The 20,685-nt window shown below is 42.6% G+C and overlaps 1 protein-coding gene across 1 annotated transcript in view; it reads left to right on the top strand.

Annotated features, from left to right (window-relative positions):
- SPDL1 (spindle apparatus coiled-coil protein 1) overlaps positions 1 to 20,685 on the top strand; it is a 210,834-nt gene that overhangs the window by 103,437 nt on the left and 86,712 nt on the right. Inside the window, exons 6-8 of the mRNA XM_069201714.1 lie at positions 613 to 762; positions 10,136 to 10,234; positions 20,492 to 20,602. Coding sequence (XP_069057815.1) covers positions 613 to 762; positions 10,136 to 10,234; positions 20,492 to 20,602 — 360 coding nt within the window. The remainder of the gene's footprint in view (positions 1 to 612; positions 763 to 10,135; positions 10,235 to 20,491; positions 20,603 to 20,685) is intronic.

Raw genomic sequence — 20,685 nt, 5'->3', positions numbered from 1 at the left:
CTCTGTCTAGGAGGAACATATACAAAGACCAACTACACCTAGTCGGGTGACCCAAGACACAGGCACCAAATGGTTTGGACAAGAAAATGTCAACTTTCTATTTTAAATTACAATTCTTACAAGAGATAGACCAGACATCGCATTTCTACCTGTTTCAAAACGAACATTATCACTCATTAAATGTAATAAGGTTACTCATTGTTATCCTATGGGAGTGGTATGCCTTGCAGTAATGAAAAACGAATTTGAGTTTTCACTGCCAGGACGTGTAAAAGTTAGAATTACATGTCCAACTTTTTAAATACAGTGCACCCTATTTTATGGGCTGCTTAGGGCCTACCCTAGTGGTGACTTGTGTGCATTATGAAGGAAGGTTTAGGCCCGGCGAAAGGTTTGTTTTTCTAGGTCTAAATGGCAGGTTAAAATTCAGGCTGCACTATCAGTCCTGAGACGTGTTTTAAAAGGGATAGGTAAGTGGGTGACACAGTAAGGCCTGCAGGCCCACTAATGCCATTTAATTTACAGGCCTTGGGTACATGGTGCACCACTTTAGAAGGGACTTTACGTAAGTAAATTAAATGTGCCAATTAACAATATTTTTTATGTCTTTAGGCTACTCTAGAAGATGAGCTGAAAGAACTGCAGTATCGTCAGGAACACCTTCAAAGTAGTAATTGCAATTTAACTCGGCAACTTGAGCGCGTGCAGACTGAAAAAGAAGAGCGGGAAAAAGAAGTTGTTTCTTATTCACGGGCACTGGAGGTTTGTGCACAGTGACTTAATACAACCTTTAAAATCTTGCTCGTTTCAGAGCATATGCTGATAAAGAATTTACTGTTGCTAAAGTTAAGTTATTGTGCTTTCTAAATCATGGGAGGTATGTCTCTCTTAATTGTTTGGTATAGTTTCAGCTGTCTTTGAGAGAGAGCTTTTATAAGAATTGCAAACAAAATTGGCTTTATATTTTGTTATTGAGAGTGTCTCTTTCTAGTAATCGTTAACCTATCACTTTAAATATTAGAGCAAGATGTCACTAATAATGTTTCATATAATATTTAATGCAGAAATTATCAGTAGTGACATCATGCTCTAATCTGGCAGGTTTCCAATTACTAGGGCACTGCACCGAGTTATGAGTTTGTTTTTTAGTTTTTATTTTAGCACAGTCCTACTTTATTTTTATGTGTGTGTTTTTTGTATTTGTTTTTGGTTGTCTACAAATATCACTTACTTTCTGAATGTTTTTAGCTTACGGAAGCATTCCGCTTCTCTTTCTCATCCATGAACGTGGCTCTCTATTGTGAACAGAACTTCAGTTTTCCAGCACAGGATCTCTTATATAGTCAAATTCTTAAATTGATCCCCATTGTCAGTCTGGGAATCTCTGCTAACATTAAAATAGCAATAACCAGTGTTAAAATGGCTACAGATGTCAACAACTGTGTTTGTTTAGAAGCACACCCACCTCTTTGAAGCAACCAAAACTTCAATCCAGGAGATGGAAGCGCTAGCTCTCCTATTCCCCCTGGAGACCACTATGGCTCAGATTGTGTTCTTCATGTCACATGTGAGCTAGTTCCCAGGCGGAGCTCTGCTCTAACATCTCAATGACCTTATCCTGTCTTTTTTTCAGATCTACCATGGGACTACATCAGCCGTACCTTCAGCTTTCAGACTTCTGTAAGTTGTTTTTAGGGTAAATTATTTTTATTTCTTGGCCAGGGAGAACCTTTATCATTATCTGTCACTATAGCTCACAGAAGAAAACTATTTTCAGGTCCTGTTCATCTTGTCGTCAGAAGAAAATCGATACTGATGACCCCCATGAACAATGTATTTCTTGCTTTTATCGAGTGCACAGACTTTTGCGTTGTGACATTTGTAGTACCTTTCCATCTAAAACCCTAAAGGAAACAGAGAGGAGGTTGTCCCTTTATCCATTGGAACAAAATGCTCTCTTTCTACTGGAAATGTCCACTTTTAGGATAATTCCACAAAAAGTGCTCCTTCAAGCACTTTTCTGAAGGTTACACAAAAAAAGAAAACATGCAGTTTTTCCTGAGCTGGACCTTCACCTTAAAGCTGTAACACAAAAAGAATGGAGCTTCCACAGAATCTCATTTCGAGTATGATGATCATCAGCCTGCACAAAATATTGCGCCAAAATCAAGCTTGCTGCACCATCTGACTGACCTCCGGCCTCTCTAGGTGTCTTTATCGTTGCTCACATTGAGGAAAAAGCCCACCATCGTCGACAACAATTCTAGTATCACTGTTGTCAACACCTTCATCGACGACCGGGACACAGTCTATATCTGCATCACCTTCGACATCAAGACGACTTTCGAAGATGAGAACATCTTTGTTGATGACACCAAGGATGTTCTTTCTCCCGACAACAACGGCAAACCTTCCAGTGCAAATTCTGGACTCTGAATTTGAGAGTGAATGCAGTAACCAAGATGCTTCATTGACTGCCTATAGATTTATGCAGTTAGATATCAGCTATTGGCATGAAATTGAAGGAAACTCAATGGATGAGGGGAACACTTTTCAAAACTATGATGATGAGCCACAGACCTTTGCCTTTTGATGTTCATTATTTCACTCCTATAAGCATCATCAATGCTTTGCACAATCTAATATGTTTGAGGTACCTGTTGCTTTTTTGACTGCAGTGCAATAGATGATGGACACCTTTCAAAGACCTCTTCCTCAGCAGCTGACTGGACAGTCCAGTCCTGCCCCTCCTCCACCTCCATCTTCACCTCCATCGCTGCCACCCATACCACCTCCCACAGCACCTCCATCCTCCTCGCCTTCTAGGGGAAAATCTAAAGCTAGAGTGACAGCAAACTCGGTCCTGCTAACTCCTCAGGATAAGGGAACTAATTCTTACTATTCATCTTATTCCGACCTAGAGGAAGAGGGAATTTGCCTATTGGGGACAGTCCAAATGAATGTGATTATTATGTCATACCTAAGGAATGTGACAAGTTTCTGACCGAACCAGACCCCCCCTCAGATGAAATAGCCCCTGTCCATGCACTAATGGAGAGAGCTTTTAAGAAGAATCTACTTTCCTAGCATCTCAGAGGAGTAAACTGCTTCCTACAACCCTTCAAGGAACAGCCACGCAAAGCTACTAGGTTGGTACCCATATTGGAGTTGGGCCAGAAGCAAAAGCACCAGCTAAAGTACCTTCATTAGTGCTTGTTTTGGAGAAGAAATACAAGGCTCCAGTCACAGACCGACCTAAATCATGGGCCATCCTAAAACATATTCTATGATCGCCACTGCAGCTCAGCTCAAACAATCCAATAACGCTTTCCTTTGCACCTCCTGATAGCGATGACAGGCACATAGATCATTTGGGTCATAGAGTTAGATTCATGGTGGCCACATTGATGAAAGCCACAGATGCTTTAGTGATTTTAGGCTGTTATGATTGTCATATGTGACTTGACGTTTCTCTACTGATTGATCTCATACCGTAGGATAAAAGAGAAGTTGCTAAAACAATAGGTAACCAGCATTTGCAGTGCAATTGGTCTCGCATTTGCTCGAGTTAAAGCTATTAGCGATGTAAACTCCTAACCAGACTTTTCTTGCCACATAAAATGAAAAGTAAAACAGTTCACATGAGTGAGCCTAATCAAAGCGCCAGGGCATCAACATGAAGCAGCACACAAAAGGAAAAAGAATTTCATTCACAGCCAAACCTATTGGCAAGAGTGCAATTAGCCATGTAACAGGGGCAATGTCCAAGGTGGTAACTAAACCGCCCCAAGGAGGGACAAACGTAAAGCAATTACCAACAAAAATAAAGGATTTTTTAAAGGCAAGCCAACGACTGAGGGATAGTGATGGGTGTGGTTAAAAGCCCAGATACATAACAACACGTTGGAAAAGTAGCGCTGCTATGCTCAACCTAAAAATGTGCCACACTTCAGCGGCCATTACTGATGCAGCAGTAACTGTCTAACATAAGTTTTTGCGAGCGGGCAAAAATGGAGTGCCTCCCAGTCACTGTTCCAGAATAGTGAAAATGTGTTTGACTTCTCTCAGCTGCCTCCAACTTCCATCCCCGGCTCAGCATGTAGAAGCAAGTATTTCCCTTTTTTGCTTCCGTGTAGAAGTCCATTACAGCAGACCAATGGCTAAGGCAAATTGCTCCCTCAGCTCATATCTCCTGTCTGCTCACCCATTTCTCGTTGTAGGTTCCTGATGAACCTAGAACAGAAAATTCTCCTTCTCCTCAAAGGACCGGTAGTCCCAAGGCCCAAAGGAATCAAGGAAGTTATTCCCGATTCTTTGTAATCAAAAAAAGAAGACGGGTCAATGAAGGCATATGGTGGACCTCAGGAAACTGAAGTTCCTCCAAAAAACAGGCCTTCTGCATGGTAACGCTCCAAGATGTCTCCATTATGCCCCAGAAAAATGGTCTACTTGACATCCCTGGATCTTCAGGATGCTTATTTTCACATCCCAATACACTGCATTCACAGTAAATATCTCTGCTTTGCATGGGCATGGCAGCACTACCAATTGTCCAGCAGTCATCACCATGGATGTTTATCATGTGCCTAGCACCAGGGTGATTTAGTATACCCGTGTTTAGATGACTGACTCGTCAAAGGAAGAGGCAAATGCTTTGACATTCACAAAGCCTCAGTTCTTAAGAGCGATACTGGACACACAAGTGGGAGAAGCTTTCCCCCTCGATGCAAAGACTAAGAAAACTTCAGTCCATGGCAAAGACCTTCTCTGTCGGACGGTCAAGGTCAGGCAAAATAAATCCCTTCTGGGCCTTATGTCCTCATGCACATGTCTTACATCCTGTTGAAGGCTCAGGACTACACCCATCCATCAAGTACTGATAAGACAATGAAAACAAGTTCACAGCACATGGGATGACAGTCCAAGTTACAAGATGTTTAAAGCAAGCGCTACTGTGGTGGTGGATTCCTACAAAACTCAAGAGGAGTTCCATTCTATCCTGTAACCAAGCAGAGTGGTATTCACAATAGAGGGTTGTGGGACACACATGCAAGAATGTTCATGCAAAGGCCTGCAGTCTGATGTTGCAAAGAAGCTCCACCTCATATCCTGGAGCTGGAAGCCATAAGTCTGGGTCTCGAATTGTTCCTTCAAGGACTGACCGGTCAAGCAGTCCTTATAAGAATAGACAACACAAGATCTAAGGTACTAGTCAATACATACATGCCTGTCTGGCAGCAGTCTAAAAGGTCCAGAGAATGGAGGACAGCTCAAAAATACTTTTTTCACAAAGAATTACCAAACAATTTATGAACGAACTTTTCAAGACTTTACGGCAGCCACCATACCTAGGAACTTAATTCTGTGCTCAGCCATCTCAAGTTACCTCCATTAAAATCCATACATAGAGCACATCTAAATTTTGCTCAAAGTAAATAAACCCTATTGCCATCTCACAAAAGAGAAAGTCATTTTTTGGACTAATCCGAAGTTTGTACCGAAATTCCCCACTGATTTCCACCTGATTGAACCTGTCATTCTGCATTTTATCTTCCCAAATCCCACAACATCAGCAGAAATGTCATTACAGTCACTTGATGTGCGCAGAAGCATTAAGCTTTACATTCACACAAAAAAAAATACATTCACTCTTCTGATCAACTATTTGTTTCCTTTGGCTGCTTAAGACTAGTCCATTCACTCTCCAAACAGTCAGTAGCACGTTGGCTAACGGTTTGCCTCAATGTCTACCTCATCAAGGCCAATCGTCTACTCTACGGACTAGTGAGTGCGCGTTCCATCAGAATCATGGCTGCAACTGCAGCAGCCTATGCTAGTGTGCCTCTGCAAAATATATGCTTGCACACATTCTCAAATTATGACGCGGACTTAACAGTTTACTGCTATTTTAATATTAACGGGCATTCCCATCTTGACGGGGAATGATTGAAGCATGTGAGTATATGAATGATACCAATACTGGAGAACTGAAGTTACATGTAAAAAACTAATTTCTTGTTGTAAAATGAAACCGAAAACTAGTTATTTTGTGTCTCCCAAAAATGTGCAACATGGATGAATGCTTTCATTGATGTATGATGCAATAGGATATTACGTGACTTATGCAACAAAATCTTTGTCAGCTGTGAAGTAGAACCAGACAGCATTCATATCTAGAGCATACAAGATTAGAGAATGCTTCTGGTTACTTGTCTGTTTGCTGACGTGCCATCTTCAAATTGCCTTCTAGTTCGATGTGAAATGGCACACAAGTTGAGACATTCATTATCCTTGCACACATTCATAGTGATTCTTCATTGAGCATAATATCATTGGGAGTTTGTTGTACGAATGTTGTTTCACATTAGGCTACTTCTCATCTTTGAAGAACTCTACAATTAATTGGCCTCCCCTACTTACAGAACTATTGGAAGTGAAGGAACCCTGTTTTAGGTGCTGCTCCCTTGAAGAGCTTACTCTACTTCACCAACTACGGTTGAAATCAACCTCTAGTCCATAGCTAGCATCAACCTCGATCTCAGTAGGATTATGATGCATTAGTCTGATAGGGAGGATGACACTCTTTCTTTCTTCATAGAGGGAAAACGCCCCAGACCAACAGGAAATGCTCTTGACAACCTATTTCTTTGTGCACTTGATGTTCAACGAGAAGGGTTGTCAGAGGAACATACCACTGGTTTTTAGATTTCTGGAAACCGTTATGGAATTATTCTGCTGCCTGTTCTATTAAACACCTTGCTAGACATGAGCGGAACTACAAGCCCTTAATTAGGAACCTTTATTTGTAAGCTCACATACTCCTGTGGATTGTGTTGCAGAATTACTACCATGACGATGATCTTCCTAGAGTTGTTTATATTCTTTCTTCTCTGCCCCTCCTAATTGGCAGAGAAATAAATTGTATTTCAGACCGAAGAAGTAGCAATATTCAAGTTCTGTTAGTTAGCTATTTATGATCTTTCACCGATATAAAGAAGCTATTCACTACTGTTTTAAAAATCCATGCTCTCCAGCGATGAGGATACTACATACTCTGGAATTAAATAATTTCGCAGATGCTATTTGCACTGTTAAATGTGATGTGTGTGCAAAGGTAACTTGACGCATTGCTAATCTGGAAATCAATTCTATCAAATGTTTATTATGAATTTTAAGCCGAAATGGCATTTACCAGATTTTTCAAATCAACTTGGTAAATACCACTTATCTCCGATGCCCTCACTGTGTTTTTTTTTTTTTTTTTTTTTTACCCCCAGAGTTTCGCATAGCTCCTTGTTTTTGTAGCAATTTCTACCACATCCTCATCTATTATACTATTTTCTCTATTCCATCAGTTGTTTCCCTTTACTTTGGATCAAAACCACTGAAGTAGCACAATTTCTCTCCTCTCTGCCTTATCCTCCCCTTCACAATATTTCCCTCCTCTATCCTTCTTTTTTTGTTTTTGAGAGTGAAGGGGCGAGGCCCTGTCCCGCTTGTGTTTTGAACATACTACCACGTTAGCTTCTCTTAATACTTTGTAATTCCTCCCACCTCACTCAACCCCGTTCTTGTTTTTTAATTTTTAAAAAAATTAATAGAAGTCCTTTCATTACACCTGTCCTGTGTTTTTAAACTTTTGACCACCCTCTCACTCGCTCTTGCCATCCTTGCTCCATGTCCCTTTTCCATGTTCATTTTCTTTTCATTGTAATAGGAATGCAGTTACCTTAAATGTTGTTATCCCTAACATTTTCATTACTTGCCATTTTTAAAAGGCATACTATTCGTGTGTCTTATTTTGGACTGTAGATGTTTCCCCTGTTTTTTTGGTAACTGGGTCACCATGTTGTGTGTTTTTGTTTGACCTTTTTGTATTAAATCACAGACTACTATTTGGACAGGGCTATGGTAATATGACAATATATTTTGCTTTTTGTCACCCGTGCTGCACAAGGAACAGTTGCATCTGTTTCCCACTGATCAAATCTAAATGGATTTCTTGGATTTAATTTTATGAAAATGTTTGGAGGCATTTGCTGTAAGGCAGACTTTTATTTTCTCTGGAGAAATCACTGCTAAAGTAGTATTCCTGGCTATAACACCCTTATTTCAGAGCCCCATCATATAGCAAAAAATTATTTTTTCTCCTTTTACAGTTGTTGCCGGCTGAACTGATGTGAGCAGTTCTCTAATGGGACAAGTACCACAACCTTGTTAATTATTATGTAATTAGATGTCCTATTCTCCTTTTAGTTCCATTTAGACTGATTACCCCTTCCTTTGTTATAAAGGTATTTCTAAGGCTGATAAACATCCAATGAAAGAAAAAGAAGGGCTACTTACCAGTGTTAACAGTTGTATATCATGGTATGTTAATTGTATGGACTACTTGTCTCCATTGTCTCTGAACATATAGTGGGGAAAACCGTGTTCAGTGAACTCTAAATAGTATTGCGCTACAGGTGACCTGTAGCTCTTGGCCTGAAGCCTCCGAATCCGCGTTTTGATTGTACGTTTAGCTGTGTTTTAGGTGAAACCTGAGTTTTTATTATTATCTAACATTTCTTAAAATGTGTTTAGAAATGGCTATTTTACAAAGGTTTGTCGATGGTGGCGTTATCGGTAATGGAAAAGTATGTCTTCTGATGCTTAACTCTTCGCTTATGCTTTCTAGCTTGCTCTCATTTTCTGTTACTCATGGGTACCCTTGCTGCTTCGGCTTACACACCTTCCTTCAGTTGCTATCTCATGGATGTCTCTCTTGCTTCTCTTGTGGGTCTTCCACGCCATCAGTGGGAGAAATATACAGATTCCAGTACACCATGCGGGCTACAAACCATTATTTTATATTCCTTCTTTGTTATCAAAATAGGCAGTTGGTGAAGATTGGAGGGAGGTGCTTGGAGCCTGCCAAGGGAAATTCCTCAAGGATCTGTTTTTTTCTAACATGCTGTTTAGTCTGAGGAGCCTCTGGCACTCCAGATGGTGTCTGTTTAATGAAATTGTGGATAATGCCCCCATGAAAGATTATCTTTCAACAATATTCTTCAACTCAAGCCTCCATCATAAATTGAATTCATTGATGGTAGAAAGCTTCCCCCAACCTAACCCTTTAGAAAACTGAATTTGTGTTATTTTTCCATATTTTTTGTTGTTTCTGGAAATCAGTGTTCTGACGTCCTATCTTGAACTGGCCAAAAATCCCTATTGCTTCCTATGCATCATGTGCTGTTGCAGTGATGGTTTCCCTTCTTAAAAAGGATCACTACATCAAGCAAATAGTCATATTTGTAAATGGCTTCTAATACTTTAAGATGAAAAAAATTGCATCCTTCTGAAGGATATCAAATAGGTCAGTCTTGGCTCTTTTGTGTATAAAAGTATGGCTAAATAATCTGTACCTTTAAAAATATACACTAAAGAGCAGAATATGATTAAAACTGGCCTGCCTGAGTTGGAAATCATCCACTCCTCAACTCTTGTCTAGCCACTGGGAAAATTAAAATTTTGAGTGGACCAAAAATCTCAGATGCTGAATGATTTTAAGACATGAAATGGCAAAATTCAAAGCAAGTGAAGCAGTCTTGTGATCCTTCCAGATATACTGACATCTGAGATTCCCTTTCACCAGCATTTTGATTCACATTATCCTCGCCTTCAAGAAAGGGAAGACTTTTTGCTGTGGCATTTCCTTCTAGGATGTGTCTTTACTCAGCTGTGATGCTTTAATCACATAACCTCCACCCCTCTCTTAAGTACACAACTGCCTAACCCTGCAACTCCATACTTTTTTTCACACAAGTTATTGCTACTGTTGAACATTGTTTTTCTGTCTTCTCAGCTCTGTTCATTTTTCTTTCTAAGAACATATTATGTTTTGTCTTATTTTGTGATATTGTACTTCCTGTTCTGCAGAAATCCTTTAAATAGGTAAGCTGTCTTGCTTCTTTGTCCTCTTGCATCATCTTTCACCTTACCTAGCTGTCTTTCAACCATGTCCACCTATTTATCTTGCTCCTCCTACCCATTTCCTTTCCTCTCACTCCTTTCTCTTCTTGCTGTGTGATAAAAAGTATATTACTGAACCATATTATTATTTGAACCAATAGCTCTTTTTATTGTATGATTACAGAAAGCCAGAGAAGCAAACCAGGAGCTTCAAGTACAACTAGACCTCGCACTTCGGCAGGCCCAGGATCCAAGCAGCAAAGGGAATTCATTGTTTTCTGAGGTACTCACTTTGTCAGTTCTTTCTTTACCGCATTATGATTAACTATCGCACCTCCTGTTTTATATTGAAACTGTCATCCCCATCCTTAGTGTTGAATCAGAGAACTATATGTTTGCGGAATGTGTTGCTGTAGATACACATGTATAGCATAATCCTGCCATCAAGTGTTGAGCTCGAATGTGTGCACGACGTTTTTCATCAAAGAAAGTATTTCAAGCCACAAGGTAGTGTGACTCCTCCTGTTGCCAGTAATGCGAATTCTGATCAGCTCCATTGTCTGATCGTTTTCTTCCATTGTCTGGTTCAGATATGTGCTCTTCTGCTCCTGTTCGACATCTTCATCATATACTTTTCTCACTATATACCTACTTTTCTTCAGTATTGTTTATGATTGCGCTCTTTTCTGTTTTTCTTGTTCGTTTCAATGATGTCAACTTTGTTGGGGTGACTCGCATAGGCTGTGGGCCTTCTGGCCCAGCTTCCATCCTGAGGCGTAAACTTCCTGTCCACTTTGTTATGGAACGGACGCCTTTTTGTCCTCTGTGTCACACCATATACCTTTGCACCGACCTTCACCTGGTGTATAATCTGTGCCCGAGCTCGACATCTTGAAACCCCACACATCTTCGGACCTGAAGACGTCTAGGAAGAACTACAGAGACAAGTGTCAGCTTCAGATGAAGAGACCTTTACACCCCCCCTCCCCCCCCCACCCCTTCCTGACGATAGCTCTGAGATAGAGATGCAAGACTCGCCTCCACCTCAGCCAGTATGAGTACTGTGCCTCCTCAACATAGATGTCGCCCCCAGCAGACCACCACAAAAGGTCGGCAGCCATTCCATACAGATCTAGAACCGTTGTCAGACCAGCACTGCCTTCAGGCCATAGTCGGCACTGACTGTTGGACACGCTTAGCTCAACATTGAACAAATCGAGACCCCTCGGAAGAAAAACCTTTGCCGTCCAAACCACATTTGATAGTGGCTGAAAACCATCCGCTTCGGAGCCCAGAACTTTGGCACTGAAACCCTCGCCGTCGGAGCCAAAAACGTTTACACCTAGCAAAGCAGCACATGGGTTGGGCCCTGAGGAACCTGTGCTTCCGAGACTACAGGGGGATATTGACTCTAGACAAAAGCACATTGTGATCCATTCTGTATGAAGCTGGGTTCTGGTGCAGTAGCCTCTTTCCCCACACACATACTGTTTGCCTAATTTTTTTTGCAACTTTGACTGAAGTGCCCTGGGTCCTGCAAACCAGGCCCCCAGTGCCAGTGTTCCTTTCACAAAACAAGACACGTAGTCACTAAAACCCCAAGTGGCCAGGCCCTTTAGCACCTCTGTAAGTCCCTTGTAGATAGTACTTCTGGTAACTGGGACGTGGGTACTAAAGAGGGGCCCAAAGAGGTACAGCACAACTTGTGCCACTCTAAGGGACCCAGCACCAACCTCAGGCAGGCTGCATGACAAGGTCTCCCCAAAGCGAAAACACGACATGGAACACAGCCTGTGTGCCATGTCCCCAAAACATTGCATGTAATAATTGTAAGTCACCCCTAAAGCAGGCCTTACAGCCCTAAGGCAGGGTGTATTATATGATATCGGCAGACATAACTGCAAAAGCAGATATGCCCCTGCAATGTCTGTTGATTCTTAGACATAATAAGTGAAAACGGAAACCATTTTAAACATGTGCTGGACACTGGTAAATGAGTTCCCCAGCTACATGAAGGCTTCACTGAAAATAGGGATGTTTGGTATCAAATATCACTTATTAATAAATCCTCACTGATTCCAGTGACAGATTTATTAATACATGCACCCAGAGGGCACCTTAGAGGCTCACTAACTAGTTCTAGCCAAATTCTGACCCACAAGGGTGAGAGTCTTTGCTCTCTGGAGGTCAGAAACAAAGTCTGTTGTGGCAGGGGTGTTATACGCCCCTCACAACAGGATGATGACCTGCAAACATGCAGTTCAAGGCAGGAGCCTTCAAAGAAGCTCACCACCTTTGGTATGCAGATCTGGCCTTCCTCAGAGGAAGATGCCGACCTCCCCTGGACCCAGGGCCCACATGGCACCTGGACAGGCAGGAAAATTAGCTATGCCGAAGGTGTGTTGCATTTCCAGACTAGACACGTCCCTAGGGTGACCAGCCTGAAATTAACACAGCCTTAGGAATTCCATCATCTTTTGTGTGGTAGAATTAGGAATTCTGGGAGAGGGTGATGTCCGCTCTCCAAGCGGAGGGGTAATCTAGGTCATTGAGTATTTAAGGAAATGATAGTAGAAATTAACACAAAGTATGCTGACCCGAGAACCGAGGAGCCAGCTGCACCCGACCCTTGAGGAGCAACTGACCTGTCCTGCCGCTGCAGCATCCAGGAAACCGGGAGAGCTGCCGGTGCTTCACAGATTGCCAGACATAACTCTCTTGGAGCAGAGGAGCTGCTTCCCTGCATCTTCAAACAACCCAAGAAAGAACTGTGAGGGTGGGGACCGCCAAAATCCAACACTGGACATCACCACTGCACTTGAGCCGAAGTTGGCCAGTGGTGTGAACAGGATTACTAGGCCCGCCATAAATGAAGCCCACCTTGAGTTTGCCCCAATGTGGACCTTCCGCAGTGTTTGCAGCCGGTTTCTGCAGACCCCTGCTTCACCGTGGCCTCCTCCGGTGATGGAGACCCGGCAGTCCTCTGCACCTAGATGCCCTTGACCAATGAGAAGAGGGCAAATGGTATTCCTACATCCCCTAGGCTCGTGAGACCTCCATAGGATAATATTGCAGTATCTGAAAAATGCACTGTCAACTTTTGCAAACTCTTAGAATTCATAACTTGAAAAGCACTCACCTGATTCAGGTAATCTTGGTATGTAAATTTATATAAAAGTATGAATTGTTTTTATAAATTTGTGTCTGGTTTCTTTATTGACTGTGTGTCTCACTTACTGCCTATGTGTGTGCCTTACATGATTAGCACTGCCCTCTGATATACCTAACTTGTCCCCCCACACTACCACAAAAGAGAGCATTTGGCTTGCCATTTGTGCCTCTGTGATACCTTAGGGTTTGCCTGGATGTTTTACACAGTGCACCTCATTTTGGTCCACTATATTAAGAGCTAGCTTCCTACACACTGATACTGGACGCATTATTACAAGAGGCACACAGACACACACAACTCCCCACCACCACCTCCCGTCCATCTCCTGCCACGACCACACTACCAGCCTTGGATGTTCCAACTCCACCTAAGCACAGGAAGAAAATGGACAAGGCCACATGCCCTGTGCTCATCAGCCCACCACCTACAGTGACTGCACAACATACACCTTCAGTACCTGCTTTACTGGCCATCCCTCCACCATATTCTTACATAGGGGGGTGGAGATGAGTGGAACACTTCCAATATCCCACCACAAGATTACCTGGCACACATATGACACCACTGTACCAGCTGATACAGACCCTGATCCGTACCCTGCAAAACCATCACTCCCTGATGACACTGCCACTTATCATGATTACATTGGTAGAGCTGCCACCTTCCATTAGGTGCAATTGCATACAGAGCACCTAAAGGATAATTTTGTAATTGAGATGCTGGCCTTCACACAATGCTCAGCACAATACTTGCCTGCGCCCAAAGACATGCGCTGCCAAACCACTGACATTTTCAATTACTTGGTAAGGTCTAGGGTCATAATGCCAAGGGTCGATAAAAAGTCACATAATGACCCCATTTATGTGAAAGGTCATCTCCCACCAGACTCTTTGGCTGTGGCAACAGCGCATAAGAGAGCCAGTTCACAAACATCAGGCAAAGCTCCTCTGCCAGATAAGGAAGGTAAAAGGATTGACAAAGCTGGAAAGAGAGTGACTGCTCAATTTGCCAATCATTGACGGATCGCAAATTCTGGCAACCTCCTCTCAAGATGTGACAGGGCTCAATGAAATGAGATGGAGGTGATACTCACATACCTCCATGATGAACCTAAGAAACAGGCATATCAAATTGCCTCTGGGGGAATATTTATATCTAATACTACCATTCGGTGTGCCCTAAACGCTGCTGACAATAAATTCTAGCATATTATTATGCAGCCATGCTTTGCTCCGGATTAAAACCTGCGGTTTAACAGAATTTCTTGGCCTACCATTTGATGGGGAGAGTCTTTTTGGTCTTCAAGTAGGTACTGTCCTTAGGAAAATCTAAAAAGATAACGAAACAGCTAGGGCCATGGGAGCACTGCAAACATTGTCTTGCCATGGCTCTGTTCACCGCTCCTCGTACCATGGAGGTTCCAAGATAACCTTCCCTGAGACCTCTGCCTCATACCTGCATCCTCAGACCTAAGCCTCCTTGGCTAGGGGATACTACTGAGGTTCAAATAAGGGTACCAACTCCAAAGGTAGAGGCAAGGGCAGATTTACAAAATCGGCCACCACAACCACAAAGCCCTCCCTGACTTACTCGGGGAAGAAGAACAAGCACTCCTCAAAAAAAGGGCACAGGAATCTGTTCACTGTACTTCCTTATTCCCAAAAATGACGGGTCTCTGAGACCAATCTTGGATCTTGGACCCCTAAACGAATAGATTCTCTCAGAGCACTCTTGCATGGCCACTCTTCAAGATGTCATCCTGTTAATACGACCAAGCCACTTCATGGCTGCACTCGATCTCAAGGCTGCATACTTTCATATTCCTATTCCCCTTGCACATCACTGGTATCTGAGGTTTGCAATAAATTGTCAGCATTTCCAGATCAAAGTGCCCCTCTTCAAGGCCACTAACGTTCCCAGGGTCTTCACCAAATGTATTGCAGTAGTAGCTGCTCACCTGCTCAGGTAAATACTGCCAGGATGCAATTAATCCTGGCACTCATTCCCCAGTTTTAACCAGGTCAACAAGTAGCAGTGAGGACAGTCATGCATCTCATTTTGATGATGACTTCATATATAGCTACTGTACATCATGCCAGACTAAACATGCATCCTTTGCAGGAGTGCTTAGCGCACCAATGAACTCAAGCAGAAGGGCAATAGGAAGATATAGTGTTGATCGGCTGTCAAGCTTGCCACTCTCTGCAGTGGTGGAACACCAACAACCTGTTAAAAGGCAGCCTTTCATAGACCCATGTCAGCAGAGAAATATAACAATGGACTTCTCCCTCACGGGATGGGGGCGGTTCCCACGATCTAACTGCATGGGGCTACTGGTCACCCAGTCAGTTCTCTCCACTTAAATCAAAAGGAGTTACTAGCTGTTCACCTAGTGCTGAAAGCCTTCTTCCTCCCTAATTAGCAAGATAGTCCTCATCAAGACGGACATCATGACAACTGTGTATTATCTCCAGAAGCAAGGTGGCACCAAGTCCCCACAGTTGTCTCATTTAGCCCAGACCGTTTGGAAGTGGTCTCTCTGATACAGTATTCACCTACTAGTGGCATACCTGTCTGGAATGGACAATGACTTTGCAGATCTCCGCAAAAGAAGGTGGCAACAAGTCCACGAGTAGGAACACCACCTGCAAGTCCTCCGCAAATAGACCTTTTTGACACAGCAGAAAATTCTAGATGTACAAACTTTGCCTCTAGCTTCCCACACCCACGGTCCAAAGAAAATGTACTATGGGTGTCTTGGTCAGAGATATTTGCTTACACTCTTCCACCTCTCCCACTGCTTCCGTTCGTGCCGTGCAAACTTTGGCAGATATCTCTCACCCTCATCCTTGTGCCTCCCACATGGGCACGGCAACCATAGTTCACCACACTCCTCGAATACGCAGTAGCTCCCCACGAAACACTGCCAAACAGGCAGGACCTTCTCACATAGAATCAGGGAAAAATCGGACACCCGAGCATCCCTCAACCTGGCAATCTGGCTCCTGGAGTCCTAGAATTTGGTCACCTCAGTCTCCCACAACAGTGTGTGGAGATTCTTAGAAAGGCACACTAACCTACTACTCAGACCTGATACACTGCTAAATGGTAAAGATTTGTTTTCTATTGCCATTCTAAGTGCATTAATCCATTAGGGTCCAATGTACAGTATATTGTCTGCTACTTAATTCATTTAAATACCTCTGGTTTAGCTTTTACATCTATAAGGCTATGCCTTCAGGCGGTAGCCGCATATCTGCACAATAGGTAACACAATTGCCTAGTCGGGATTCCAGTAACCAAAGCCTTACCGGAAGGTCTTAAGAGTCATTCTACCTAGAGTGCCACCAGCTCCTATGTGGAACTTCAATGTTGTATTAGCAAGATTAAAGTGAAGCCTAGCATTCTGTGACGAAGGGGTATTGAGCACTTTGTTTGATGGTATTTTTAATGTACTTCCGCCTGTGGGCCAGCGGGAATGCAGTCTGATCATTAGTAGTGAATTTGGGAGTGGAGGAGCTTTGGTTGCCGCGCTCACCATCAAGCATGAATTAAATTGGTTTTAGCCTTCCTTTTACATAATCTTGCATCATACAACGTTTTTGTATGTCATTTTTTATGTGTGAAGTTTAATCGTGTGTCAAAATGTAGTTGAGATTTACTATCTTGAGTCAGACTACGGTCTTTGTGTCTTGGGCAGCAGCTCTTTTTTCTGGTTTACTGCTCCAGGTTAAGGGATGGGTTCTGTTTTGACAGACTCTGGTTCTGTCTGGGCACAGCTGACATACGATGCAGCCTCCGTATCAGGAAGAACAAAAATGTATTTGTCTGAGCTAGTGCTTGTACAGATATACATCATGTGGTTTTGCTGTTTGTTGGAAAGAGGATTATTATTTGGGGTGGTCAATAGTCCACCTAAAAGGATAAAGCCTCCATCAGCTAGATGTCACAGCAATTTAATAAAATAAACCTCTACTAAAGTCCTGGTAATGTGGCACAAAGCAGTTAGGCTTAAATCGGAGGCAATGTGGTGCAGTATTTAAGCAGCCCATACACAGTGGAAATAATCGCATAAAACACAATAACATTCCACAACCAATAATATAGTAAAGAGAACTCTAAAGAGTACAATAAGATCAAAATGACAAAAAGCCAACACTTGGAACTGGTACCAAAAAACATGTATCACCACTGAAAGTTTTTGCAAGTGTTACACCAAGACCTAGATGCAATTTCAAGGCAAATGTGATGGACCCCTTGTCGGATACAACTGATGGACTGGTCCTGGTAAAAGTCAGAATAGTTCAAAAACCTTTTAACTCCAAAAGGAGAAGAGATACTTTGTCACTTTTTGAGAAGAAAAATCTTTCGTGAGTGGGCTACTGTAAAAAATGCAACCAACGCTGTGGAACTCAAGGCCATATACTTGAAGCACTTAGGTACCACACAAACTTTGGTGATTTCTTTCTTAACAGATTGGACTTAGTCATTTTTTTGGAGCTGCTAAGAGTCTTATTCAGTCTGATGCAGTTGAGCTGCCTGTCAGATACTTTTTCGCACAGGTCCACCAGAAGCTCTGGAGGGAAAGTTTTTTTTTTTTTTTTTTTTTTTTTTTTTCCTTGTCATCCAAAGTTTACAAACTTTCTTTTAGTGCCCAAACAACATCAGAAGTACATTTCTAATACCTCCATGTCCTCGGGGAGGGCACGTACAGACTCTTGGGTTGTTAGGCAGAGCGTCAATCCAAAGTCTAGTCCAGGTCTAGTTGCCACTGGTCAAACGGTTACTTCCAGGAAAAGGCCTCTTAATGGTTATTGTTCTCCTGGAGATGCACAGGAAGTCAGCAGACTTGCATTTAGAGTCCACTTCTTTTACCTTGCCTCTGTACAAGAGGGAGCATATCCATTTCTTCAGATAGCAGTGTATGATCTGTTCTGATCTTTTGCAGTTCCAGAAAGTGTATTGTGGAAGGATGGGTGAGGGTTCAGCTTTTTAGGGTTCATTAGCCTGTGAGGTGAGACTCCTGGGCACTCCTTAACAGTGGGATAAACGTTTCTGGGGGCAACCCTATTCACTTTTTTCTGTAGTTTCCGTTTGCTTTATTGGAAACAATCCCACACATCCCCTTGCTCTAAAAATCCAGGATGAGGAATCCTTCCTCCCCTTCCGCAGAGCCTCTGTGCTCACCCTTACGTGTGGCCAGGGTAATGAACAGTCCCCTTCTCTGTGATCAGTCAAAGCTGATTTTGGGGGTACCTTTCCTCCCACTAGGTTTGGCGCAAGCCTGACTATGAGGACAAAAGCTGGGGCCAAACATTTTCTTGCTGGGAGCATGCCATGGGCCACTGAAATGTCATGTACCCTGCTTTGTAGGCAGGACTGTGTGTTTAGGTGTGACTTGTCTAATATTTAAAATCGGGGTTTCCTACCTGTCAAAGGAATGATTTTGACCGATTGTTCAGTAGGGTTCAGGCTGCTGCGGTTAGCTTCACAAGTTAGTCCTAAAACCATGTTTCTCTGCACTATAGTGTATGGCACAATAGGTTCTGCAGTCCACAAGTGCTTTTGAACTTTCCATGCCAGGGTTTATTTCTGTACCATAAACGCTGGCCCTATGGGAAAGTTAAATGTGCAAATCAGGTTTTAAACCAATATGGACATGATTTAGGGGTCAGGGCACATATACTGGGCACTGAATAGCATTGTCCCAATGTTAGAGTTCAGGATTACCAGCAGGTGAGTCCCAATCCCAAAAAAAAACCACTTGGTGATCATCCAAAAGGGGTCACTTTGCAATACTGTTATAGCAGTTGACTCTCAGAGTAGACGTGTGACATAGAAATAGCAATTTACATGGAAGAGGATGCCATCCAACTGTGTGTGGTGCAAATTCACTCACGCTCTTTGCTTATACTGGAGTCCACTTTGAAGGTCTTTGTAGAGTTCCACCATAACAATAATGCAATCATAAGCCCTTCATTAATTAATTAAATAATTAAAGATGTATCATTGTTCAAGCTTTTAAAATACGCACACAAAGCATTGTAATGTTTAACAAACCATGTAATACAAGTGTCTGCTTTACTTCTAGAGGCAAAGGTCTATGCACTCATGAGCATCTGAATAAAAATCAAAGCTTTGTTAGGACTTGAAAAGCAAAGCAAAATCTCCATAGATTCCTCAAATACTGTGCCCTGAGAGACATACGTTGCAAACTTTTAGCATGCGCAGTAAAGCTCCTTTGGGGGTTTGCTGGCCTCCAACGAGCCCACAAAACTAATGCTTGTTAGTGGTGTTGTAGATGCTCCTCTTACACGATTGTACAAATTATCAACCCGAATACCTTCTGGGGTGTGCTTTCAGCCTGTGGCCGTTCCTTCCCTGTAACTGCAGGAAACTTTCTGTTTTGGTTTTTTTTGTCTCTTTAATGTGCCTTCTCAAATATGTTAAAGTCAGTGCTACTGTCCCATGTGTGGGATACTCGTCAACAATACTTGGATAGGCTATGCAGGAGGTCAAGACTGCATGGCCAGGTCAGGTCCCTGCCATGCAGCATACTCTGGTGTGCTGGCTGGGAAACCAGCTCCAGTCTCTCAACTCCTCTGTGCCTGCAGGTCTTCAAGGGCTGGAGAATGGTGGAAACATTTTGCTCTAAGGACACAGCAGCAAGGGGTGGGGGTACCCCGTAGCACCCTGGGGAGCTCTATCTTTAACAGGGCTGTGAAATATTTCACCAAAGGACATGGGTATGTTTTCAGTGGCCGAGTGGTCTGGGCTACTTCTGGCAATAGGCAGGAGAAAGAGATCCTGTTGTTAAAAGGGGTTTGGTGATGAATCAGTTTAAAAAAAAAAAAAAATTATTTATTTATTTACTTGCATCCTGGCCTCTATTTGTTAACAGACTTTTGAAGCTTTCTTCAAACTACTTTATCTCCACTGAGAGAACAGCTTTATGGACCTCCTCTCCTAGCCTAGCTCCTTGTAGAGGCCTGGCCCGAGGTCATACTGCAGTAGCACCCCTTGGTTTCTAGGGCAGCTAACACTGCCTACATCACTCCCCAGGTCTCACTGTCAGAATCCAACTTCTAAATATTTTCCTTCTTAATTTGTTAGTGCTCTGTTTGGATTGTAACACCATGTCCTTCATGCAGATTGGAATTTGTCTTTTTTTTTTTTTTTTTTTTTTGCTTGACTTCAAAATTGGTTTGTTGAAACCTGCTCTCACCCAATTCACCCCTTTACTTAGTATCGCCAGGGACAGCTCCAACTATTTAAAAGGGTTGCTAAAAGAATATACAATATTTGCATAGAATGTAACTAAATTAAATCCCATTTCAAATGTACTTTGTTTCTAACAATGTCCTCCAGGTGGAAGATCGTAGAGCTGAAATGGAGCGTGCACTGATTGGTATGAAAGTACAACATCAGTCCCTGCAGAAACAGTATGCATTCACTAGACAACAGCTGCACAGAATGAAGGTATTATTTCCCGGCAATTTTGCTTGCAGGCTATCACGACCATATAATTAAATGGCAAAAAACGAATGTTGATTGTTATACCT

Source organism: Pleurodeles waltl, chromosome 7 (assembly GCF_031143425.1).
Source record: "Pleurodeles waltl isolate 20211129_DDA chromosome 7, aPleWal1.hap1.20221129, whole genome shotgun sequence".
In the NCBI taxonomy this organism is placed as follows: Eukaryota; Metazoa; Chordata; class Amphibia; order Caudata; family Salamandridae; genus Pleurodeles; species Pleurodeles waltl.
The sequence above is the reverse complement of the archived record's forward strand: the minus strand, read 5'-3'. Positions and strand labels throughout refer to the sequence as shown.